Source organism: Misgurnus anguillicaudatus, chromosome 22, assembly GCF_027580225.2.
Source record: "Misgurnus anguillicaudatus chromosome 22, ASM2758022v2, whole genome shotgun sequence".
NCBI lineage: Eukaryota > Metazoa > Chordata > Actinopteri > Cypriniformes > Cobitidae > Misgurnus > Misgurnus anguillicaudatus.
In genome coordinates, this window is record NC_073358.2 from 46,163,336 (window position 1) to 46,189,325 (window position 25,990).

The 25,990-nt window shown below is 38.4% G+C and overlaps 1 protein-coding gene across 4 annotated transcripts; it reads left to right on the top strand.

Annotated features, from left to right (window-relative positions):
• cdca2 (cell division cycle associated 2) lies at positions 1-25,064 on the top strand. Of its 4 annotated transcripts, none has more exons than XM_055198532.2 (13): positions 1-92; positions 565-747; positions 1,305-1,435; positions 1,555-1,720; positions 11,228-11,382; positions 11,568-11,679; positions 11,775-12,079; positions 12,979-13,039; positions 15,925-16,077; positions 16,783-16,880; positions 18,704-18,778; positions 21,089-21,254; positions 23,871-25,064. In XM_055198532.2, the coding sequence occupies exons 2-13, from the start codon at positions 594-596 to the stop codon at positions 24,725-24,727; spliced, it is 2,433 nt and encodes an 810-aa protein (XP_055054507.2). In that variant the 5' UTR covers positions 1-92; positions 565-593; the 3' UTR covers positions 24,728-25,064. The 4 variants fall into 4 exon arrangements, with proteins under 4 accessions (XP_055054507.2, XP_073716461.1, XP_055054508.2 ...); XM_073860360.1 differs by lacking the exon at positions 1-92 and adding an exon at positions 99-262; XM_055198533.2 differs by lacking the exon at positions 1-92 and adding an exon at positions 99-262 and having other exon boundaries at positions 21,092-21,254.
• The last annotated feature ends 926 nt before the right edge of the window (positions 25,065-25,990 follow it).

Consider the following 25,990-nt stretch of genomic DNA (forward strand, 5'->3'; position numbering starts at 1 on the left):
ATTGGCCGTTTTGAAGCACGAGACTCGGTTCTTAAATCTGATTGGCTGATTCATACGGCAGGGGGTTGGTCCTAGACGTACAGTCAGTTGAGGTGGGTGAATTAGTGCCGCTTTTAGATACCCAAAAATCCAAATAAGTTTAATTTCTATTACTATTTACATACATAATTACGAATAAGTGCCTTAGTGAAAGACGACTTTCGTGTGATTTTGTCGGTTTTCACACGAGAGCGGAAGGATATTTGCGCCGTTGTAACGTGAGGTAAGGAGCGAAGTTTGAATCGTCGTTCACTCCATGCGACCTAACAGATTTATTTATTTATCTACTTTATGCGTTATTTTGATCTATAACCCACGTTTTAGTAACCGTATTAGACTTTTTCATGTTTAGCGTTCATTTTTTAGTCGTGCAATCTTTCACAAAGTTGATGTTAGCCATCGCTGCTCTGTTGTTGTCAGTAACTTGTAACTTGCATGTTACTGAAGAAGTGTATGATAGTATTGGCATACTTTCCGATGGTTTAGGATGACTTTATCTAATCTTTCATTCGTTTTTTTACTCAGATCTCATAGCTTATGTTCTGGACTCAAGCATGGAGGTTGCTGAAGACGTAGACAGCAGACCACCACTGGCAGCTTTGTCTTTATCCCAGCAAAACAATGAGACTGATGTGGACTTCTCCAAATTCACTACTTCACAGTTTGGCATATCAACAAATAGTTTCTTACATTCCCCAAAGATTAAAGGTAAGTAACACGTTAAACTAGATTTGTTGCAGAGCTGACACCGTTTGATGTTGCCTTATAAGTGTAAACGTTTACATTACATTTACATTTATGCACGTGGCATATGCTTTTATCCAAAGCAACCTACAGGGTATTCAAGATAAAGTTATACATTTTTGTGTCTGTATGTGTTCCCTGGGGGTCAAACCCACAACCTTTGCGTTGCTAACACAATGCTCTACCAGTTCAGATTAGTTTGTTCCTTTTTGTTACTGTCATGATCAAACTTTATTACAGACTTGAGGTACAGCTGTAATACGTAATGCATAAAATACCCACTCTCCACAACTTGCATGACATGCCCATCAGCATTTTATTTAAAAATTATATGAATATGTAAGAGAAAGTGTATGTTTGGTGCATGCAATGAAAATGTTGTTAGATTGAGCAGATAGATGTCCCATACAGTATATTACACCATAGCATGTCAACTATCAGTTGCTTTGCCAATATAAATGTAAATACTGCATGCTAAATTCAATTGAATGAGCACATTTTCACCAAGTTTTCTCCCCCAGATAAATCCAGAGTGGCTCAGCTGAAGGCAAGGAGGAGATCTTCAATTGGAGTCCGGGGATCTCCGGAAACAAACTCTCTCATCTGCTTCAGAGCCAAACAAGCAGCAAAAACACCACCTCGAACCCCACAGGTAGATGTTAGGAGCTGTCCCTGACGTATAACAGAACAGCATGTTGCTTGAAGAGAAACATGCATCTTTATTATTGTTATTATTTATTGACTCATAGTTGATGCTTTCTCTTGTTGAAGCTTTTGCAGGAAAGTCCTTTTGTTTCACGCTGTGACTCTCTAAAGAAGAAGATGGCTGCTTTCCAGAGCTTGATGGAGGAAGATGACGAGGAGGAAGCAGCAATGAATGAACAGATGAAAAAAGAGGAGAGTGTAAAAAACAATCCGGCACAAGATTCTCAAAATGGTCAGTTTCTGCTCAAACTTTTGATTGTTGCTAACACAAAACTAAAATCTCACTAATGACTAAAGTCACACTAATGCAAGTACCAGATGAACATGAAAGAATAGTTAAAAAAATGCCATATTGAGTGCATTTACATGCACAATAAAACATATTATATCTCTTAAAAAATTAGCTTCTTATGGAAACTTGTTGTTACCCATTTACATGCAAATCATTAAACTGGCAGCTACACAGAAAATGTCTTGGGTTACGTATGTAACTCTGGTTCCCTGAGAAGGGAACGAGACGCTGCGTCTCCATGCCATACTCCCTGCATCCCTGTAGACACTTGCTTCGGCACTTGGTAGCGTGTGTGTTTGTGTGGGATGCCTTTTTATACCCCTGGTCCACATGGCATCCAGGTGATTTAGATCAGTCATGCCAAGGCGAGTTCCTCGAAAGGGACCTGGGTTTACATAGTTTTTTTTTAGTTTTTTTCTCACAGACGGTGACGTCACCACCTATAGTCTGCCTAGTTATTAGGACTGTGTTTCGGCAAAAATCTCACAATACGTATCACGATACACTGGTTGCGATACATTGTGCTTTGTGTGATACATTGCGATAATGCAAAAAAAAAACAGTGCAATTGTTTTGGGTATTTCCTGTTTTGGAGGTGTAATAGGATATCATTTTGGAGAAGGTTTCATTGAGAACACACCTCCGTATGCAAACCTTTACAAAAAAAATTATGGTGCGTCCCTATGCAAGTACTTCCTGTCACTTTTTAAGTTCAGAGATAAAAAGAATGCAGTCTAGTGGGCGGGATGTAAACTCCAAACGAAACAACTGCCATGAATCTTTTTTCATTTTTATTTAAAAGATATTGATATTGCATTTGTTTTTTTTGTTAGTTTTTTAATTGATACAGTATTGCCGATCATAATATCACAATGGGATGTATCAATATTTTCTTACACCGCTACTAGTTATTATATGTTACACAAGTTTTTAGTTTTGCAGTTTCTCCGTCAACTGCATGAGTCAAGAGCAGATTTTTATGCGTTAAGCCCAATTTATAGTTGTGCGTAAACTGTACGCCGTAGGTTATACATAGCCTGTTTGTAGCTCCGAGTAGACTGACGTGCACCTTGCAAAATTTTTAACAGTGTGTCAGTTCTACGTGGACCACAAGCACTGTGATTGGTCCACCAGAACCCCTTCCGTCAGGTAAAAAAACTGTGTCATGGGTATTTCCGTTTGTGACAGTGAAAACAAAGATGGGCAAAGTTAAGGAGTGATTTAACTCAAACTGCAACATTATTGAGCCCTTTACTTTACACTTACTATAGTTTGTAATGGTTATCTTTTACATGCACACATGGACAACACAGAAAAAAGCTGGTTAAGGTGTTTACCTTTATGTAGCCCAGCAGATGCATTGCATTTTGTCGCAATGCGCATGCTTCCAATGTCTGTGTACACATCAAAAAGACTCAAATAAACTATATTTTGCGAGGCTGTGCATTTCACTGTGTGCATAAGTTTGCATACACATAAAAAAACAGACTACAATCCGGGCTTTAGCCAGGTTAGGGGACATGTTTAATAATACATGGAGTGGTAGATACTAGTCTTGAGACCTAAATTTTCAGCAAGTTTTTGCTAAATTCACTTTATCTGAGATAAAATTTTACACACTGACTGGTAAAATTTTACACATTTCAAGTTTTAATACATGCAAAAGTCAATGTAAAACATAATCCTCTGAGAGGTTTGCACCCGGCTTTAGGCTAGTTAGACATATTGTCAATGCGGCTTCGTCTGAACATTTGACAGCAAAATGAATAATGCTACAACCCTCTAAAACTCTACCTCAGTCTCATTTAATACATGAAAAATGAAATATGCCATATACCTTGGCTTAGGTCCATCACTTGCATTTTCTGTTTAATAAACTTGAGGTGGAATTGATGCCAAGCACGTTTGATGTGAAGTCTCTGATCCCAGTTAGAGAACAGCAAGATGACGTGTAGAATAAATCACAGGACGTTTATGAGTCTTGTATAAATATGGGGCTTAAGTAAATGCTCACATTACAGAGGCCTTTGTGTCCTTAAAAGTATGCATACATACCCATATCCAGAGTTCTAATCCAAGTAATCGGTGATAGTTTGAGATGTTTTTGATATTGTGAATCAAATTAGTTGACGTTTCCAATAAAACCACCCGAACTGCCTAGAGGTACAATAAAAAACCAAAGCTGCCTAGATGTACAGGTACAGTCGGTTTGATGTCTCCCAATTTACCTGACATGTTTTTTAATGAGAAACACAGTGATTTTCTTTCCTGTGTTTTGACAGGAGTGCTGTCGGTAGGCAGTTGTAGGTGGTGTTAAGTAGGGCTGTCTAACGATCAGTCGCAATTAATCTTGGCAGAATTAATGTGTTTGTTTACATAGTGTGTATAATATTATCTCTATATAAATGCACACACATGCATGTATAATTTTAAGAAAAAATATATTAATATAATAAATATTTATATATAACACAAAAATATTTCTTTAATGTATACAGTACTGTGCAAAAGTCTTAGGCCACCACCACCAGACTTGTTTTAGAAGTTTTAATTTCCATCCATATTTTTTTTTTCAATATTTTATTAAGATACAAACAGAAAATACAGTAAATATGTAAAAAAAAAAATACATTTCAGGACTAAATCTCTTCTTTAGGCATTGTCTGTGTTTAGTGTGACCTCTCTTGGCACTAAACCCATCTTGAGCGTTTTTGAGCAGAATGAAGTAAAAAATAATTAAAATTTGTATTTAATTTTATTTAGGTTTAAGACATCCTGCAGTTTCCTGCTATTGCTCAAGTGGAAAGGGAGTTTACCCCAAAACACTTGACACATCAGTTTACATTTTTATACAGTTTTTAATATACACATTTCCTGTATTTTCTGGATGTATTCTATTAAGTAGACGGAAAAACAATGATATACGATCACTATAACATTGAATCAACAACAAATCTAATTCTGGCATGGTGGCCTAAGACTTTTGCACAGTACTGTACATGCATGTATTTATATACATAATTATATACACTGTACACCTACATATATTATGTAAACCTAAATTCTAACCGGCAAATGACTAGCAGGTTCCCACGGGTCCTTGAAATCCTTGAACGTTTGTGAGTCTGGGGAAAAATTCAAGGCCCTGGGAAGTTTTTGAAAATATACATGCATAGATACAGGTCATTGAAAGTGCTTGAATCAATTTTATGCAAGAAGTTTTCTGGGGGGAAAATCCATATTATTCCCTGTGTAGTGTAGGATAATATCATACAAATTCTAGACTTTTTAAGCACACATGCTAAATTGTTCGCTTCAAATGCTTATATCTTTTGTATGCAAATGTTGATTCATACCAAAATGCTTTTTTGCATAGTTGTGTTTGACACATGAAAACATCTTGTGTTACGTAGGCAAGGCAAGGCAAGGCAAGGCAAGTTTATTTGTATAGCACATTTCATACACAAAGGTCATTCAAAGTGCTTTACATAGAAATGAGAAAACAAAAATCAAAGATACATGAATTTAAAACATCAATTAAAATAAAAAATAAATGTGATTTAAATAAAAACTGTTTAAATGTGTGAAAAAGAATAAAACAGGAATAAAAGTATAAAACAATTAAAAATATGAATAAAAACAAGAGAAATAGAACATAATTAAAATAGTGCATATATAATATAGTGCAATCAGTTCGGACGCAGCATAGTGCTCATTCAGTAAATGCATAGCTAAACAGATGTGTTTTGAGTCTGGATTTGAATGTGGCTACTGTTGGAGCACATCTGATCTCTTCTGGAAGCTGGTTCCAGATGCGACTGGCATAATAGCTAAAAGCTGACTCTCCTTGCTTTGAGTAAACCCTTGGTATTTCCAGCTGATGTGATCCTAATGATCTGAGTGATCTGATAGGTTTGTATTCAATGAGCATATTAGCAATGTATTGAGGTCCTAGTCCACTGAGTGATTTATATACCATTAATAATACTTTAAAATCAATCCTAAATGTAACTGGTAGCCAGTGTAGCGACCTGAGGACTGGTGTGATGTGTTCATATTTTCTGGATCTGCTCAGAATCCTGGCAGCAGCATTCTGAATGAGCTGGAGCTGTCTTATGGTCTTTTTGGGAAGGCCAGTGAGGAGGCCATTACAATAATCCACCCTGCTGGTGATGAAAGCATGCACAAGTTTCTCTAAGTCTTGTCTGGAAACAAAGCATCTAATTCTTGCAATATTTTTGAGATGATAGTATGCTGATTTAGTTATTGCTTTGACATGACTACTGAAACTGAGGTCAGACTCCAGAATCACACCAAGATTCCTGACTTGATTTTTAGTTGTTTGACCCCTAGCGTCAAGGTATGCATTCACCTTGAGAACTTCATCTTTGTTTCCAAACGCAATGACTTCAGTTTTCTCTTTGTTTAACTGAAGAAAGTTTTGGCACATCCAACTGTTAACTTCATCAATGCATTTGCACAGGGAGTCAATGGGGCTATAGTCATTAGGGGATAGAGCTAAGTATATCTGGGTGTCGTCTGCATAACTGTGATAGGCAATTTTGTTATCTCTCATTATTTGGCTTAGTGGGAGCATATACAGGTTGAACAGGAGTGGCGCAAGAATTGAGCCTTGCGGGACTCCGCATGTCATGGATGTCCACTCAGATTTATGCCCACCTATACTTACATAATAACCTCTCCCTTCTAAGTATGACTTGAACCATTTCAGGACCACCCCAGAAAGCCCGACCCAGTTTTCCAGCCTGTCAAGAAGTATGTTGTGATCGACAGTGTCAAAAGCAGCACTGAGGTCGAGTAGCACCAGCACTGATAGTTTGCCTGTGTCTGTATTGAGGCGAATATCATTTATGATCTTTATGAGCGCTGTCTCTGTACTGTGGTGTGGTCTGAAACCAGATTGAAAAATGTCAAAGTAACCATTAGAAATTAAGAATTTGTTCAGCTGATTGAAAACAACTTTTTCAATGATCTTGCCTATGAAAGGAAGATTTGAGATAGGTCTGTAGTTGCTCAATACAGTGTTATCTAGGTTGCTCTTTTTCAGGAGGGGCTTAACAACTGCAGTTTTAAGGGACTTTGGAAAAGTGCCAGAGTTAAGTGACGAATGTGATGAATTTACCACTTTTAGGAGATCTGCTTTTAAACAGTTAAAGACACTTTTGAAAAAAGATGTTGGGAGTGTGTCAAGGGTGCAGGTTGATGTTTTAAGATGCTGTACTATTTCTTCCAAAATGTTACCATCAACTGCTTCGAAATCAGACATCGTAACTACTTTCTGATGTTGTGGTCTGATTTGTCTGACCCCGGCGCAGCTCAAGGATGTGCTGATCACCTTTCTTATATTATTGATTTTCTCAGAGAAGAAGTTAGCAAACTCACTACATTTGCTGTCTGAGAGCATTTCACTTGGAATGTGACTTGGGGGGGTTGTTAGTCTCTCTATAGTAGCAAAAAGAGTGCGTGTGTTATTTATGTTTTTGTTTATAATATTTGAAAAGAAAGTCTGTCTAGCTTTGCCTAGTTCCACACTGAAAGCACGAAGGCTGTCTTTATAGATTTTATAATGGACTACAAGTTTTGTCTTCCGCCACATGCGCTCAGCTTTTCTGCATTGTCTCTTCATATTCTGCACCTCTGTTGAGTTTCTCCAAGGTGATTTTTGCCTGCCATTCTTCTTCCTGACTTTTACAGGAGCAATATCATCGATTGCACTCTTAACTTTCAAATTAAAGGAATCAAGGAGAAAATCAACAGAGACTGCAGATATGCTTGGTGTTAAAGATATAGCCTTCATAAATAGCACACTGGTGTTCTCATTTAAGCATCTCTTTTTGACAGACACAGATTTAGTTTCAATAGTAGGAGAGATTATTATATCAAAGAAAATACAGAAATGATCAGACAGTGCTACATCCTTAATAACAATTGATGAGATGTTTAAACCCTTACTGATAATTAAATCTAGAGTGTGTCCACGATTGTGTGTGGGTCCATGTACATGTTGAGTCAGATCAAAAGTATTTAAAACAGCTGTGACATCTTTTGTCATAATGCTTTCTGGCTTATCTATGTGAATGTTAAAATCTCCAGCAATAGCAAAACAGTCAAACTCTGAGGAAATCATTGATAACAGTTGTAAAGTCCTCAACAAATGCTGGAGAGTATTTTGGGGGCCTGTAAATAATGATCAGTAGAATGCGTGGGATACCTTTCAACACAATACCTAGATGTTCAAAAGACGGGTAATTCCCAAATGACACTTGCTTACATTGATAGACATCTTTAAAAAGAGCAGCTAGACCTCCCCCTCTCCTATCAGTTCTGCAAAAACTCATATAAGTAAAGTTAGGAGGGGCTGTTTCATTAAGGACTGTTGCACTGTAGCTTTCTTCTAGCCATTTTTCATTTAGAAACATAAAATCCAGGTTGTTCGTGGCTATTAAGTCGCTGACTAGAAGTGATTTGTTTCTAAGTGAACAGATATTTAAAAGTGCTAACTTAACAGTACAATTTTTTTCCCTAACAGAGATCTTAGTTTGACAAGTCACAGGCAGCAGATTAGATTGATTTGCCACACGATTTGATCTAGCCTTACACTTTCTATCATGTACTAAAACAGAAATAGAGAAAGATATAGGCACACTGAGTTCCTGCTTCTGTAAACATTTGATAAAAGTATTAGTATTTTCATAGCAGGAACCCGACACACATCACTGAGAGCCGTTATCAGTTGTTTTTGGTTCACCTACAGTAGATGGAGGAGGGTGTGTGCCTTGGCGTTGTGTCAGAGACCGAAGAGCTCTCACAGGACGAGGAGGGGGAACTGGGCCCACTGGCTTTGGTGGTTTTGGGGCTTGCTGTTTTCTGGTTGAAATCTGGGGGCTTGCAGCAATAGAGTGGGATAGTTTAGTTCCAGCATAAACCAGTTCCTCCATTTTTCCAGAGAAGGTCAAAAGCGGGGATGCTGGAGAGAGGAATGACATATCTAGTGAGGAGTCCTGTTGTTCTGATGTGACCGGAGGCTGTGATATGTTGTCCTGGTTTCCCTGGCTGTTTTCCAGAAAGTCGTCCTTGGGTGCTGAATCTTGGAGCCGTTCTAATCTGACACAGTCTGACTGTGGTGAGCTCTGTAGGCAGGGCTCAGCTGAGATTGTGTCCATGAGCAGTGGTTGTTGTGGCTGCGTGGTGTTATCTCTGTCCTTGTGGGATATGTCAACATCATGTCCATTCAGGTGCTGGAGAGAAGTCCTGTGGTCATTCATACTCTGTCCAGGTGTGTGTGTGCCATTCAGGTTGAGTGGATTGGCACACACTGCTGAAGGATGATGAAGGGAGAAATAGATATTGTCCTTTAGCACTCTTGCACCCAGTCTGTTTGGGTGGATGCCATCCTGTTTAAATAGTTGTCTCTGACTCCAGAAAAGATTGAAGTTGTTTATAAAGTTCAGTCCTTTTATGTTGCAGGTTTTTTGCAGCCATGTATTAAGTCCAAGCAAACGTGAAAACCTATTTGTTCCTCTTGCTGGAAGTGGTCCACTGATGAACGGCTGAACTTTCACTGTTCTGAGTGTTTCAAAAAGTTTGTTGAAATCCCTCTTAAGGAGTTCAGATTGCTCTTTGTGAATATCATTCTTCCCCACATGAATGACAACTCGATTTACAGTCTTATGTTTCATCAGAATGTTCTGAAGTTCCCTGTTTACATCAGAAACGGTTGCTTGTGGAAGGCAGCACGTAGTTGAGTCCCTATTGATCAATTTTTTGATAATTGAGTCCCCCAGTATCAGAGTTCTGGGCTCGGATGCGCTCTGCGCTGAGTGCCGCTGTCTGCTTGATCTTGAGCGGCAGTTAGCATCAGTGTTAGCTGCTGGCTGATTTGATCGGTGTTCAGTCTCATTTATCACATTTGGGGATTCCTCACTCATATTCATTAATACTTCAAATCTGTTCTCAAGATGTATAGGTGGTGGTAGAAAGTCAGTGTTTGCAATCCTTGTCCTAGCTGTATCTGGGGTGGAGGAAGCAATTGCGGCAAAATGTGATGCTCGTGACAGTCTGATTTCTCGAGTGATTTTGGGTCTTGCTCCCTGTTTGTACCATTGATTAGTGTGTTGATCATTAGATTTATGGGACTCACCGGCTGTATGCTGAGGGCGTCCATGATGACGAAGCTCTGTGTGTTCCGTCTGGTTTGGTAGTCCTGTAAGTAACTTTGTTTCAAGAATAGCAATCCTTTGTAAAAGTCTGTGGCAGTTTGTGCAGCAAGTAGATTGTTGATGAGGCATTTCTTTTTCTTATCCTTTTGAATGAAGGCAGCTGTGTTTTTCCTTCTGGAATGTAAGCTGATGGCGGTGGGAGGCTAGACGGATGAAAAATTCCACTTTTTTGTAATCCTCCAGTCCCGAAAGTTTGTAAATTATCGTTGATGTCAAGCTTTGTTGTTTGAGCACTATGCTGATTTGCTGAAGTTAAAATTATAAGATAAAATATAAAAAGCGATAGAGCAAAGCGCAGAGCAGTAAGCAAAAGCGTCCGAACAGGAGCAGAGCAGGAAGCACTATGTATGTAACTGTTGTTCCCTGAGAAGGGAACGAGACATTGCGTCTCCCTTGCCATACTTCCTGCATCCCTGTAACGCTGTCTTTGGCAATATTTCTAATAGCGATATACTTTCTGCACCCTGTCTTTGTCATTAAGCCTCGCCATGAATTTGATATACACATTCAGACGCACTTACCCCTGGAGGCGTCCCCAAAGTGTCACCGCAGTGACGCAGCGCGAGTTCCCTCGAAAGGGAACCGTTATAATGTATCTTAAAAGGTAACACGATGTAACCTTGCTCTCAATTGAAATGTCTCCCCACATTTAGTCCTTGAATTTGAGGGTATTGGAACTGGAAAGTCTTTGAAAGGTCCTTGAATTTGACGTTTTCTATTAAGGTGTAGGAAACCTGGACTAGTGTTTAGATGAACTACAAATTGTAGTTCATCTAAACGTTTTATCTACTTACATAGTCTTTAAGTGAAATAAATTAGGAATGAGAATGATTAGGTGCTAAAGTAAAAATAACTTATTAAGGATAATTAACTAAATCCATTGTTGTAATTTGACATTATTACATTGAAAACCTTGTGAAATGTAATCATTTTAGTCACACAAGCAGTCATGCATTTCCCATTTACAACTATTATTTCCATTTACAGCTATTAATGACAGGACCCAGATATTCTCAATTTGTTTTTTACATTTTTCATAATCACCCTCATGCCATCCCAGATGTATATGACTTATTTTCCTTATATGATTAGTTGAATGCAAAGTTTATATAAATGCAAGCACACAAAAGGGTTTTAGTCTCTTTGGTATGTCTCTGTGTCATTGTGATTTTGACAAGCATTTATTTTGCTCCTTACTGTCCTACAGGAAAAGAAAACAAGCTGACCATTCAAAGCCCCTCCCCTTCTGTGACTCCACCTCCTTCTAAAAAACACTGTAGGGCCCCACCAAGGGAATGTGAGGACAAGATTACAGAGACGCCACTCCCCTGTCCCACTCTCACAACACAACAAGAGCAGGGGGTAAATATATCAATGTTTCACCTGTACAATGATGTTTCTTAAAAGTTACATTAGCTGCCTGAAAAAAATTATGCAGGTAAAGTGCTCAGGAAGAGACATGGCGCTCTGTCACTAACAGACTTAGTGGTCTGCATTAGTATGTAGTGATCGCTGGAATCAGCATGTGTGTTTTTCTGCTCTTACAGATGCAATGCTCTGAGCCTGAGAGCCAAACTTCTGTACCAGCATTGAGTTCAGATTCAAAGAATGAGCTTCTTTCATTACCCATGCTTTCTAAACCAGAAACTAAGCCAACAGGTGAGAATAATAATGTGTGTTTGGATGTTTAAAAATACATTTTGTTTATTAAATCGTTTATTTTTTTACTCTAACCCACCCATCCATACCTGCAGATGTCGAGATCTCTTCTGTACGTAAGAAGAAGCGCGTCCGTTTTGGTGCACCGCTCTCCCCAGAGTTCTTCGACAAAACCCTACCACCCAGTACCCCGTTGCAAAAGGGGGGAACTCCAATGTGTCCTCCATCATCTACAGGAAAAAAAGTCTCTCTTCTGAAGACCCCTCAAAGATTCGAGCCCCCACTTCCCCAACCTGACTTCAACAGTCCTGAAAGAAATGGAGCTTCACCTGTTCTGGTTATTGACACACGAAATACTGGACTTGTGTTCAGTGATGATGTATTTGAAGATTTTGAAAAGGTGTGACTTTGGCCAGCCTTACTTATGGCGCTTTTCCATTGCATAGTACCCAATGGGTTAGGTCGGGTCAGGCCACTTTTGGCTTGGTTAGCTTTTCCATCGAGTTTAGTACCACTTCAGAGTGGGAGGGATTAAAGACGTGTTGTTATATTTGCGCTGCCTATTGCTGTGACATTATGCGTCGTTGGAATGCTATACGTTCATTTATTTCTCAGTCTGCCACAAAATCAAAATTGACCACCACAAATAAATGTTTGCACATCGTGTTTATCACTACAGCTATCTCACATGACAGTTTATGTACAAACACCTGTGGCGTCGGTCGACGGGCTCCGCTGGGCCTCATTTAAGTTGCAAAATGTCGTACATGCTGAGTTTCGCGTCACGAATGTGCCGCCCCAAACAACAAGTCTGGAAAACACTGGTATGGTGTTCCTGATTCTCAACATGTGGGTGTTTTTCTCAGCTAAAAGGGAGTTTGGGAACTTAGAACAAACTACAGATGACAACAGGTTTGCTCGAGACAGCGCAAGCGTTATGCTAAATGCTAATCTTGCATTTAGCATAACGCTTGTCGTGATCAGTGTTCTTCAGTGTTTTTTATGCTACGTTTTAGTATCAGCTCAGCTCGCTTGGAACCCCAACCGAGGTGTTGCTAAAAAAATTATCGGGTACTACGTACCGTACCCAGTGGAAAAGCCCCCAATAGTAAGCCGACCCAAACTGTGGGGTACTATGCAATGGAAAAGCGCCATAAACCAACTGTTTCACATTAACGTCTTTTGCTTTGATTCCTGGAGTGGTTGGTAGTCACATTGCAATATTGTGCTGCCTGTGACCTTCTTGTTTGAATTGCAAGTTTCACAAATCTAAATTATTGTGTACGTGTGTCTCCTCAGATATGTTTTCCTAGTATGGATGAAGAGTCTCCATCAAACAGACCATCGGAGAATTGCGAAGGTTAGTTATGAAATGATTTTCAAGGTTAAGAGCTTGAAAAATGCAGAAAAACCTTGGAAATTTGTACATCGTCTGAAATATTTGGCAGAGATGCAACTATTTGAAAATCTGGAATCTGAGGGTGCAAAAAAAAAACACGAAATATTGAGAAAATCACATTTTAAGGCGTGGTGCATGAATTTTGAGAAACACTTTGGAAAAGGGAGTCGGGCCGAATACCAAAACACACTTGTAGCCAATCAGCAGTAAGCAGCGTGTCTACTAACTGACATTGAGCTCGTTTACATGCACACCAATGATGCGATTATAATGGGACTTTGGGAATACTGTGATTATACCTTTCCTCATGTAAACGCAATAATTCGATAAAAATAATGCGATTAAGCTCATAATCGCAGTAAGTATAATCGCATTAAAAGAGGTGGCATATGCCATTTATAATCGCAGTATGCGTCAACGAGCACGGCATTACCTAATATTGGATATTTCTTGTAATAAAAACTTTTTTGCAATTGTCTACATATCACTGAATATGTAAATATGCTGTTCTTGCATTTACACAGCGGGAAACCAGCAGATGTCCTCAACTCGCTGCGTTTCGCATAACTAAACAATGAATGTAGTAGTTTGTGTAATAATATCTTACCTTTTGGCGTAGTCAATGTGATAGAAAAATTTCACAGCAACTGCATCAGCACTGGATACCTGAGGTAATGTTTTGTTATAGACCCCACCTCAGCAATGAATGAGCTTTCTACTGCATTTTAAGTGCGCGTGCACTTCAAGTTCAAATAGATTTGATTGCCTGTCAATGGTTTATCGTTTATCATGTGCCAAAATCGCTATCGTTGTAGTTGTTGTGTGAACTCTGCCATTATCTTTAATATAAAACGATTTTTAAAACTATATTTTTATATCGTTTTAATGTGAACGCCCTTTACAGGCACTGTCATATTTATATCTTCATCACGGCACCAGATAATGAAATACATCTATAACAACGTGTTTGTCATTTAACGTAAGTAAATTAAAACAGTGGACCATATATATAAGTTCATCATTTGTGCTCTGCATTGGGCTATGTGTGAATAATCCGAAAATAAAAACTGCATGTAAACCGGAGTGAAGAGGTTAGCTCCAGTCATGTAAACATCTAACTGCAATTAAGACCTTACTCGCATTATTGGAAATAATCACATTATAGGTGTGCATGTAAACGAGCTGATTGTTGCCTGGGTTGCGTCCAGATTCTACTGGGGTATGGAAGTTTTTTTTTTAGGTGATTCCAAATATCAATATTGGCTTTGAGAGATCATGCACCCCGCCTTTAAAGGACAAGTTCGGTATTTTACACTTAAAGCCCTGTTTTCAGATTTTTGTGATGAAATAGAACGGTTTTGACTGAAATTTGGACATAATGATGCTGGCCCGAGAATTTTCTGGTGTTTGCTGTAGGGATGCACCGATAGGATTTTTTTGGGCCGATACAGATTTAAACAGACAACTTCTGGCCGATACTGATATTAAACACTTGTATACAATACTATACAGTTGGTCTATTTGCTAGTTTATTTCTGCATCAAATTATTTTTACTGAACATGGATTGGATCTAATTAACATTCAACTGACCAACAAAATAAGAGATGCACAAATTAAGCTAAAACAAATATAATAAGACTGCATGACAACCTTCAAAGGTGGTTTTTGCTATTCAGCATTTATTTTATTAACAACATTAACTCATTGTTTACATATAATGGATTTCTTTATGCAGTTAATTAATAAACAATCGGTATCGGCCTTTCTTGTGCTATTGCCGATATGCCGATGGTTTCAAATTCATCAAAAATCGTCCGATACATCGGTGCATCACTAGTTTGTTGTATTACCCCACTTCTACAATGGCTGCATAGGTGCACTGGAACAATCCGTCCTAAAATGCATTAAACTTTTGTTTACAAAGACGTGAAACTCACCGAGTGGTCAGGGGTGTTCACTGATATGCTCACACAAATATCGCTGCAAAAGATGCTTTCCAACAGGATTTTATCGTAGTTTTTGTCCAACTCCATTGGCTTGTATTAGATGTGCTGTGAGGTACGGTATTACTCCGACGCCGGGAACGTTGTTTGTATTCTTCCAATTGGCAAAGGTGGATTATCGCACCAACTGGGCTGGAGTGTCTATTATTCAAGCTCTCAACGGAAGAATATATGGGTGTGAGGCGTTTGGAAAAATAGGTCCACAAGTTTACAACGAATGCTAAAACACCTGTTGGAAAGCATATCAGTGAACACCCCTGACCACTCGGTGAGTTTCACGTCTTTGTAAACGAAAGTTTAATGCATTTTTAGGAAGGATTGTTCCAATGCACCTATGTAGCCATTATAGAGGTTGGAGGTGATACAACAAACACACAAAAATTCTCGGGCCAGCATCATATGTCCAAATTTCAGTCAAAACCGTTCTATTTCATCATAAACAATCTCAAAACAGGGCTTTAAGTGTAAAATACCGAACTTGTCCTTTAAGGTCCTTAGCAATGCATATTACTAGTAAAATAATTTTTTATATATACAGTAGAAAATTACAAAATATCTACATGCAAAATTATCTTTGCTTAATATCCTAATGATTTTGGCATAAAAAATTAGATAATTTTGACCCATGTATTTTTAGCTATTGCTACGAATATACACGCTACCTATGACTTGGTCACAAATGTGTATGAGGTCTCCCTGAAAAAAGATGAAAAATTCAGAGCAAAAGCATCATAATAAATACAGTATATTGTCAAAAACTGAAAAATATGAACATAATGGGATATAATAGCTTAACCTTCCTCTTGTCTGTATGTATTGCAATCATGTATCTGAAACTGTAGATATACTCTCGGCTGAAGACTCGGGGCAGCCCCAGGCTGAAGACATTGAAGTTATGAATGCTGCTTTTCAAGTGGGTGAAGATGAACCATCAGATTTACAGATAGAGGAAAACCTGCCATCAGCCACTAGTGATCAGCCATCGGCCCTCTCCAGTGAGATGCATTTCTTTACTCCGTTTGCCTGCTATTTTCCTCAGAGCGCTTTCTGTCCAACTTATATTCTGGGCTGAAAGGTTTGAGCCAAAAGGCAGAATAACCATGAAGAGTGAGTGGGCAGTACATATAAACCTACACAGATTGGATCATAAGTTTTTCAAAGAGTTTATTTACTACTATCCTGGCAAAACATACATATGTACATAAACTATAATTTGGCATTTATGTTGTTTTGCCTCCTTAAAGGGATAGTTTACCCAAAAATGAATATTCTGTCTTCATTTACTCACCCTCGAGTTGTTACAAACCTGTATAATTTTTTTAAGCAATGTTTGGAACAAACCATTTTTAAGCACCATAGTATTTTTCTTTCCTACATTGTAAGTCAATGGTGCTCCTGTATCCTGCTTCATTACAAATATCTTCCTTTGTGTTCGGCAGGCCATACATTTTTACAGGTTTGTAACAACATAAGGGTGTGTAAATAATGGCAGAATAATTTTTTTTTGATGAACTATCCTCTTTAAGCATCACTGGGACACTAAAGTCCCAGTGTTGAACTGTGGGAAGTTATCAGCACTTCAGCATGACTTTGCCTACCATGTACTAATTTGAATATATATGGATGCAGGAAAGCTGACCTCAGCTTTGCACTCTTGTTAACTGGTGTTGATTTATAGAGCCTGACACTTTTTCTTTCAGAAGCAGAGCTCGATATGGAGTCTGCCGGCAACTCTGAGCAGCAGCTTTCATTCAACGCCAGCACTAAACCCACTCGCTCTCGCAGCAGGAAAAGAAAGGTATGTTTTTCTCGGTAACACATTCTCACCATGAAATTCTGCCCCGATCGACTTCCACTTCCCAGCAAGCATGCTGAAAAACTCGAGAAGAACAACAGTATGATGTTCATCGAAGGTTTCTCTGTACAGTTGTTTAAACACTTCTTGCTATATGTGCTCATCCTTATCAAGTCTGAGAGCTCTATTTACTGCATTAGTCTTGGTTATTGTTAATCAATAGTGTATTCATAGTAGTGTGTTATTATGAATAATGTTAAAATGCAATGGACATTATCCAACATTATTACACTGGTCGTTGGAATGCTTGATTCTGATTGGCCAGTCGCGACATTTGCAGGTTTGTTGTTCTCCGATAACTACTCAAAACTAATAACACTTTGTAACCGGGATGCTGCAAATTATTTTAACAAGTATAGTTTAATATTACACAAATTAAATATAAATATGTCTTTTAATAACATATATGACATTATAATAAATGATTTAACCAAATAGTGTTGTGACATTTGAACTTTAATGTATTTAAACTTAAATGTCACAAACATCTTAAAACCGAATATAAACAGGTTTTCTCTGCTGAAGGTCTGCATTCCTTAAAAATTACCTAATAAATTATTTCAAATCAACATTTAAAGGGATAGTTTACCCAAAAATGAAAATAATGTCATTAATGACTCACCCTCATGTCATTCAAATCTGGTAAGACCTCAAACCATCTTTGGAAACGCAGTTTAAGATGTTTTAGATTTAGTCCAAGAGCTTGTTGACCTTTCATTGAAAATCTATGTATGGTATACTGTCCATGTCCAGAAAGGTAATAAAAACACCATCAAAGTAGTCCATGTGACATCAGTGGGTCAGTTAGAATGTGTTGAAGCATCGAAAATACATTTTGGTCCAAAAATAACAAAAATTATGATTTTATTCAGCATTTTCTTCTCTATTGGTTCTGTTGTGAACTGCATGCACGAGACTGAAGTCACGTGACTGCAGTGACGTGGCTGACGTGTTATCTGGTGCGCCCCAAGGTGTTTTTTTGTGTGCGCCCGAGCTTTGTTTACAGTCTGAGGGAGACGCAGGCTGTATGTTTGGAAAAAAAACTTCGCAAACATGTCTGTGGATAACACGTCAGCCACGTCACTGCAGTCACGTGACTTCCGTTTCATGCATGCAGTTCACAACAGAACCGGAAGAGAAGAAAATGCTGAATAAAGTCATAATTTTTGTTATTTTTGGACCAAAATGTATTTTTGTTGCTTCAACACATTCTAAATGACCCTTTGATGTCACATGTCCTCCCGCTTTGACTCGCAACTCCTGTTAGCATTGCAATGTGAGCAAATCTTTCAAACGTGGTAAGGAGCGTCACATTTCCGGCTGATGTCAGAGGTATTCAGGCCAATCACAACCTACAGATTAGCTGGCCAATCAGGGACCAAGCTCTTTTTAAATCAAGTTTGTACAAAATCAATGCATTTGAGGCTATCTGTGGCTACAAAAATGTATGGTATGTCGAAAATAATTTTGTTTTTTTTAACCATAAACGACGTGAACACATTGTATTACACCAAATACACCAAAGAAAATTTTTTTTAGCAATGAAATAGGTGCACTTTAAAGTGCTATCAGTTTTTGCTGTTTGGCATTGAGCATATTGAACAGATTTCACTTAAGACGACTAATTATTTGTCTCTTCATTTGGAATTAACTATAATTTAGAACAAGCAGCCCTAGAAAAACACACCGACAAAGCAAATACATCAGATAAATATTGAACGTGGAACAAAGGGTTGAAAAAACCAGATCTGTTTTCTTTGTTTCAGCAACCAGGAGAAAATGAGAGCGAGACGAGGAGAAGCTCTCGTACAGCAGCGGCGTCTGCTTCTGGAAAGATGAAGGTATGAAGCTTAAGAAGTGGATTTATAGATCAGGCTGACGTGATGTGAAGAGTCTTAATAAAGCTGGGCTTTTTAAAGCTCAGATTATTCAAGCTGCAATCATGTTGACACTTAGCCTGAAACAATAACACTGATATGACTAGGACTTAGCCTTTGATCTATAAAAAGCACGATGAGTGAATTTTATTGCCTTGATTTCACATTTCTAAAGCCTTGTGTGCATTTGTGTTCACATTTTTCTTTTTATATAAAAAAGTAACACTATGTGGGAGACCATAGCACATTTAACGTTTGCATTCCTATTTGCTTCAACAGCTGCAAAAATAACAACTATTGCTCTCCCATGACCATCCAAGAGATAAAAAATATAGAGATAAATTATAGCAGTAAGAAGACTATTAGAAACCCAACAGTAGCACTGTAACCTAGTTTATTTGTATTCATCATAAGGTACATACAGTTTTTGTGTAGTCACAAGCCATGTTTCCATCCACATGTTTTTATCCGAATTAAGTGATATCGAATGAAAATGCGTCATGGAAACAGTAAAATTCGATTGAATTTCATGAATATCGACTCAAAAGAAATACGTTCGATCTCATCGGATTTTATCTTGATCGATATATGGCTTATGCGATAAACGCTGATGGAAACGTTATTTGCCGAATAAATAATGATTTGCGATTAAGGTTTAGGTCCTTTTATGGTTGCAACCCACACACAAAACAAGAAGAAAAAGTTTTAGGTCATTTCCGCTCTGGTGGCACAAATGGCGTGTGTCAACAAAGTCAGATGTAAGTGGAAAAACGACGAGACGAGATTCATTTTAAATTTAATTTAGCAGGGAAAATAACGGCTATAGAGCTGAAGATCTTTGCCCGAACCCAACGGGTTCGGTCGGATTCGGGCTTCATTTCTAACATTTTACACGGGCTCGTGCTCCGCCTATGCACGGTAAATGAGCGGTCAAGTTCAATGCTGCTGAATGCCCTTTCAGTAAGCGCAGGACCACGCTGAAGCCATTTACAGTGGATTTAATAATTTCCTCAACAAAAATGCCTAATCTTGGTGAGTAAAGGTTTTTTAATTTATAACTAAATATTACTTAGTCTTAAATACATAATTTAGACAGAGGATATAGACTAATGTTGGCATTAATGTAAAGAAAGTGCCGAAGCAAATACCACAGAACCTTTATCCTAATTTCGTTATTCCCAAATAACCATCTTATTCAGAATGTATTATCTTAATTTAATTCGTTAAGAAATAATTGTTTTTATTGGCATGTTGGCCTATAATGTATTGCATATGCCTATTTAGAACGAGATGTTACGATGTTACAGATGACTTATTTTTTTTCTTTGTTTCAACTTCCAAGTGACGTGTAGCCCAGTTAGTCATTAATAAATAATGTTAAAACCTGTGTAAATTACTCATTCTTGATAAAAGCTGTTTGCGTGCGCAAATTTAAATAATGTATGGCTGTAAACGGGTTCGGGCTTTTAAAAAGCTGTCAATCTAAATATACTTTCAGGTTTGATTACAGCTCTATTTTAGATAGCAAAAATCTAAGAAATGCCATAATTTATCAGGAACTCGCGAAGGAAATGTCCAACAATGGTTATGACAAGACGTGAGACGTCCTCTGGAGTAAATGAGGCGCTCAAACAGCGATACGTGTTTCAAAAAAGAGAGTTATCTCGCAACGGTGCTGGAGGGAAAATAAAAGCAAATTCGACCTTGATGAGATGGATCCTCGGCCAAAGAACCCTCGTAGCTTTATTGGCTTATTAACAACTCTAAAGATATTTTTTCGTTCTCATTTACGTTAAGAATTGATCCGGACTATCATTTTACGTTAATGCCTCCGTTGTCGTTGGGCATTTACATGCATCTGCATCATCATAGCAATTTGATGTTAACGTAATTTTCTTATTATTATAGCTTGATATGCCACTATCAGCTCAGCTGGCACATAAGCACTTATAACTTGTGAAATGCCGCAAATTTGTCTAGCAAAACTTTGTTCGCAAATGTTTGCTTGAATATTGTGCGATTCAGTGCGAAAATGAATGAAAACACCTTCAAATGTCTCAAATCAATTCAATATACCAATTTGATCGCAAACCAGCATGTGACGTCATTACGCACAGGTTTTTATTCGCTTTAAAGCCGTTGGATGGAAACACACTTTCACCAGCTTTATTCGCATAAGTTTTTTAACCGAACTTCAGATAATTCGATTGACAAGTGGATTTAAACTTAGCTACAGTTGGTGAATGTTCATCTCCTGTTTGTCTCTGTTTCCAGAAGACCTCGGGGGCTAAAAAGCGATTCGGCAATAAGGAGGTGGATCGCTCTCTATATGGGAAAAGAGACTTTGCCTCCAAGAACCCTCTGCTCAGTCCTATATTTGAGACGTTGTCTGTTAGTTTCAGTGGCACACCAACACAAACACCGTCTGGAAAAGCAACAGGTACTTTTTTTCTAGGTCTTTTCTTTCAGAATCACCCACAATACATTTAAATTCAGTGTTTAAGTGACTTTACTTGGGCGGTCCGCCCAGGTATATTAACGATTACCCAAGTATATCTGGCATAAAATGTTACCTTTTTTTGTTATTCCGTGATAATGACACTGTTTGATAATCACATTTTGCGTGTGAGCACGTCGTGTCTCTCCCGATGATTTCGGTGTGTGTTTGCATGTTCTCTGTTTCTCAATGAATTGAGTTGTATGCATTAGAAATCTTCACGGGACCCATATGGTTCTGGGTCTTAAATTGGTAGTCAGGTCCTGGTCGGTTCCAGTTTAATTACGTCGGGTCCCGGATCTGATTAAACCCAAGTCAATCGGAGAACTACCGGCAGTGATCAGAGTCAGCCAGTTCTAACGCGCTAAACCGCATGCGCAGTCTCAAACGCGCCTCCGGTTTCTATGGCGATAACAGCCGGCTCTTGTTTTGAAAATCACGACCACACGCTGCACTTTACTTATCTCGTTGTCATAATAATATTATTAATGAACCTTCTTTTTATACCTAAAATGTTTGCTCAGAGAGCACAGAGATGGTTGCAAATAAGCAATGCTAATGTCAAGCAATTATAATTCAAACAGGCAAACAGTTTTTATGTAAGATGAAATAAAAGATATAAATCAAGCAAAGCTGTAATGTAAAGTCACCGGGACAGCAAGTAGACTTTTGAATCTGAAATAATGAGTGGATTAAGCTATCGGGAACAGAGGAATAGAAAGAGAGGCACTTTTACTGCTTCTTCATAAACCTAGCGCATTTATAATCTCTAGACCTATTTATTATCTATAGACCTACACTGTCTGTCATTTATATACTATACATATTATTGTATAGTGTTTGATAGTCTTTCTACACCTCTCACAATGTTAATAAACCCCTTCAAAGTAGGGGTGGGCGTTATGACCAAAAAGTGGTATTTCACGTTAATTGTATAAATCACTGTATATGTTCTAGGTTCTATTGTTTTTGAAATACAAACATTTGCAGAAATTTGCCACTCATTATAGCTTTTAACTAAATGCTCACCACAGTCTTAAAATATGGGCAAGTTAAAGTTGGTGTTAGAGTGAAAATGCCCAGAAGATAACAATAGATTAAGTCTTGATAGAATCTTGTTTTTAAATCTATTGAAGCTATAATATGCATTGTATTTTGTATTTATGGACACAGTACATTAAAAATGAAAAGTATGAATATATGCACGAACCTTCAGGCAGTATAAATGCCTGTATATGAGAGACTGATCTCTAGATATTGATATTATAAATATGACAGGTGCTATAAGCAATGACCATGGAGTCGGTTTTAAAGTCTTGATGCCCTTTACTTTCTATTAGACCTTGTTTTTCTGATCAAAGATGTTTGTACTATAAGCTAATGGCGCGTCAAACTACATTGCTCCAGAAGCGTAAGTGTCACTGATATAAACGCAAGTTTTGTCTTAGCTTGCTTAAAGTTCATAAAACGTTAATTAGTGTTATGTGCGTGAGAAGTGCTTGCTTTATTTGGTGACGCAACTCCTTGTGGGCGCCCCGAGAGAGACCCGTGGTTGGTTCACTGGCGCTTATTATTAAATTACAGAAATGACTCGTTTATTTGTTATAAGTGGATTATTTTACGTATTTCGGTCACACTCAGTCTAACATGTGGGAATACAGAGTTAGCCACGCCCACTTATTTACATTTCACGGAATAGGAAAATCTGTTACATCTGACATTTTTTTGCGATAACGGAATATACCGTCATACCACCCAGCCCTACTTCAAAAGGGTCATCAAGTATTACTTCAAAAATCAGTGCAAAACCAATAAAGTGAAGTCGCATTTGTTCATGCCAAAAAGAAGGCAAAGAGAGTTTGGGGTGGTTGGGTTTACGAAATTAATATAAGTGTTCTATAAATCAGTATTGGGTTATGGTCACACATTACTAGTTGTTTGCCACATGTATAGTAGACATTTTTGTTGGTGGGTAATGATTGCCTTTTTCATCAGCTATCACCACAAGTAAATTTCAAATCTGTGGGAAACACTGAAATTAGTTTTTAGCAAGTGTAGAAGAGCTCAGCATTCTTACAAAACACCTTATTGGATTATTTATTTATTTATTTATTGAAGTAGCTACCCATTGTTGTACCATTTGTAGCAACAGTAAGAAAGCAAAACGTACTCTGCTTTGTTAATTAGACACTGACATCCAAGATGATGTAAAATGATATCAAGCTTGTGTAATTTAAAACTTCTTGACTTATAGATGGTTAAAAGATCTAATGGAAGAAGATCTAAGCTAGTACCCCAAAGGCTAATAGTTCAAATCCAGGATGTAATATGGTTTAAAATTATGCTTCTGTTGCTGATGCTTATCACCAGTGTGCATGTAAGCAGACTCCTGTTAGTGCTGCACCCATGGCCAATTTCCAGTCACTTATTGCTGGATAAAAGCTTGTGCAAAATAACTGGCACAATTGATGAAGCCTTTATGCCATCAAAACAAAACTTCATTACGGTAGAGTGTATTTAACAAGCTAATGTAATCGTTTTATTCACTTAATCACGCAGGTGGAGAGGGAGATGGCATTCAGACACCTGTTGTTCCTCATAGCCTGCCCATTCGCTCAATGGTAAGTCTGTTGAGTGGTACTATTTTGTCTGAATCTCCATTGACCAATAAGGACGAGCAGACCTCAAGAGATATGGGCATGACTTCCATAGTTGGCACAGAGTGTCCCGCAGAAAATAAAGGCTCTGGGGCCATGGCTCTCAGAGCCAGACGTGACTCCGTAAAACCTGCCCGCCAACGTCGTAGCTCCGGCACAACCAAGAGACGAAAGGTTAGCGGCCCAGCTGTCGTCTCAACTGGTGAATCGGAAGGTAAAACTGAGGAACAAGATACTGATAACCAACACGATGCTACAAGTTTAAACCAAAACTATCATGATGGTCCAGAGCACAAGGAGCCGGAGGCTTCAGTAAGCTGTAAATCTCCAACCGTGGTGCTAAATGGAGATTGCATGACCACCGAGAAGTCAGCGCAGAAGACACCAAGCTTTAAAAGACGTGGACGGGTCCTGAAATCATCTTGTGTAAACATTGATGTTGTAGTAGATACAGATGAGAGGATTGAGTTTTCAGACCGTGAAGCTGTACCTGCCGAACCTGTTTTGGCCCCCTGGCAACAGGATGACTTTAACATCGATGACATCCTGAAGCCTGTGGCAAAGAGTCGGGGTTCGGTGCGACGCAGCTTGAGGAACCGGAGGAGCGTGGACCTCCAAGCTGTAGGCCTAGCGTGGGTGGACCACACCTCCCCAGAATTAGGTAAGGTGGGTAGAAGGCGGCGTAGCAGGCTCAGTGGAGTATCCGAACCATCTGTGACTCTGGTCTCTGAAGAACCAACACCAAACCTGGAGGAATAATTGACATCAAAGTCATTGTGTCCGTTTGTTAAATAACTTCTAAAGTGAACTTTCTGCTAAAATTTTACTCTGTGTTATTTTCATTTGTGGGATTATTTTAATCTGTATGGACGGACTAATTTGACCTCTTAAGAAGATTGTGTAACTTCTAGAATGCTTTAGCTCATTAAATCTTCACAGTTGTGATTTGTGGATGTTTTGAGATGATTTTACTGTGATAATCTCATGTTATTTCACATAAATGACAATGCTGGTTTAATGTACAATGAATTTATTTTGCTGTATATTTATCTGCTTTATATTTTTAAGTGTAATACAATGTTGACATCTACTGTAATACGTCTCTGCATGATTTCTATTGAAATTATTTGTCATTTACAAAAAAGGCTGCAAGTTATGCGCTTACTTTAAAGCAACACTATGTCGTTTTTTTACCTTTAAATAATGTCTCTAAAATTATTTCAGTGATAGAACAACTTTTAATTGGACAAATTGTACTGTTGCTGCAACCTGAGCAGCCTCCTAGCTGCTACAAGCACACTCTGAAAGTGGCGGTGGAGGGTAGGAAACACAGCCCCGCCCCTGCCTGCAGAAGAGTGTATGATACCAGGCACTGTTGCGCTTTTCAACCACATAGGGGAGCTTTAAGTCATTTTTACATGGAAACTACATAGTGTTGCTTTAAATATAATGGGGTGGTTTCCCGGACAGGGATTATTCAAAAGGGACAGTCCACTTTTTTGGAAATATGTTCATTTTCCAGCTCCCTAAGAGTTAAACATTTGATTTTTACCGTTTTGGAATCCATTCAGCTGATCTCCAGGTCTGGCGCTAGCACTTTTAGCATAGCTTAGCACAATCCATAGAATCTGATTAGACCATTAGCATCGCGCTACAAAAATAACAAAAGATTTTTGATATTTTTCCTATTTAAAACTTGACTCTTCTGTAGTTACATCGTGTACTAGGACGGACGGAAAATTGGGAGTTGTGATTTTCTATGCAGATGTGGCTGGGAACTATACTCTCATTCTGGCATGATGATCGGGCACTTTGCTGATGTGGCATGGCTGCAGGAGGCGCAATGATATTGCGCACTGCCCGAAAATGGTCCCCTGCATTGAAAGTTACGAGGGGGACTGTTTTCGGGCACTGTGTAATATCATTGCGCCTCCTATTCAATGAGAGTGTGGTTTATAGCCATGTCTGCCTAGAAAATCGCAACTTTTAATTTAACGTCGGTCTTAGTACACAATGTAATTA

Bases quoted from the DNA above. Each gene is read 5' to 3' on its own strand.
- cdca2 (XM_055198532.2), top strand. From the start codon at position 594: ATGGAGGTTGCTGAAGACGTAGACAGCAGACCACCACTGGCAGCTTTG. The intron at 1,721-11,227 runs GTCAGTTTCTGC...ACTGTCCTACAG, and splicing joins GGCACAAGATTCTCAAAATG to GAAAAGAAAACAAGCTGACC. The intron at 11,680-11,774 runs GTGAGAATAATA...CCATACCTGCAG, and splicing joins ACCAGAAACTAAGCCAACAG to ATGTCGAGATCTCTTCTGTA.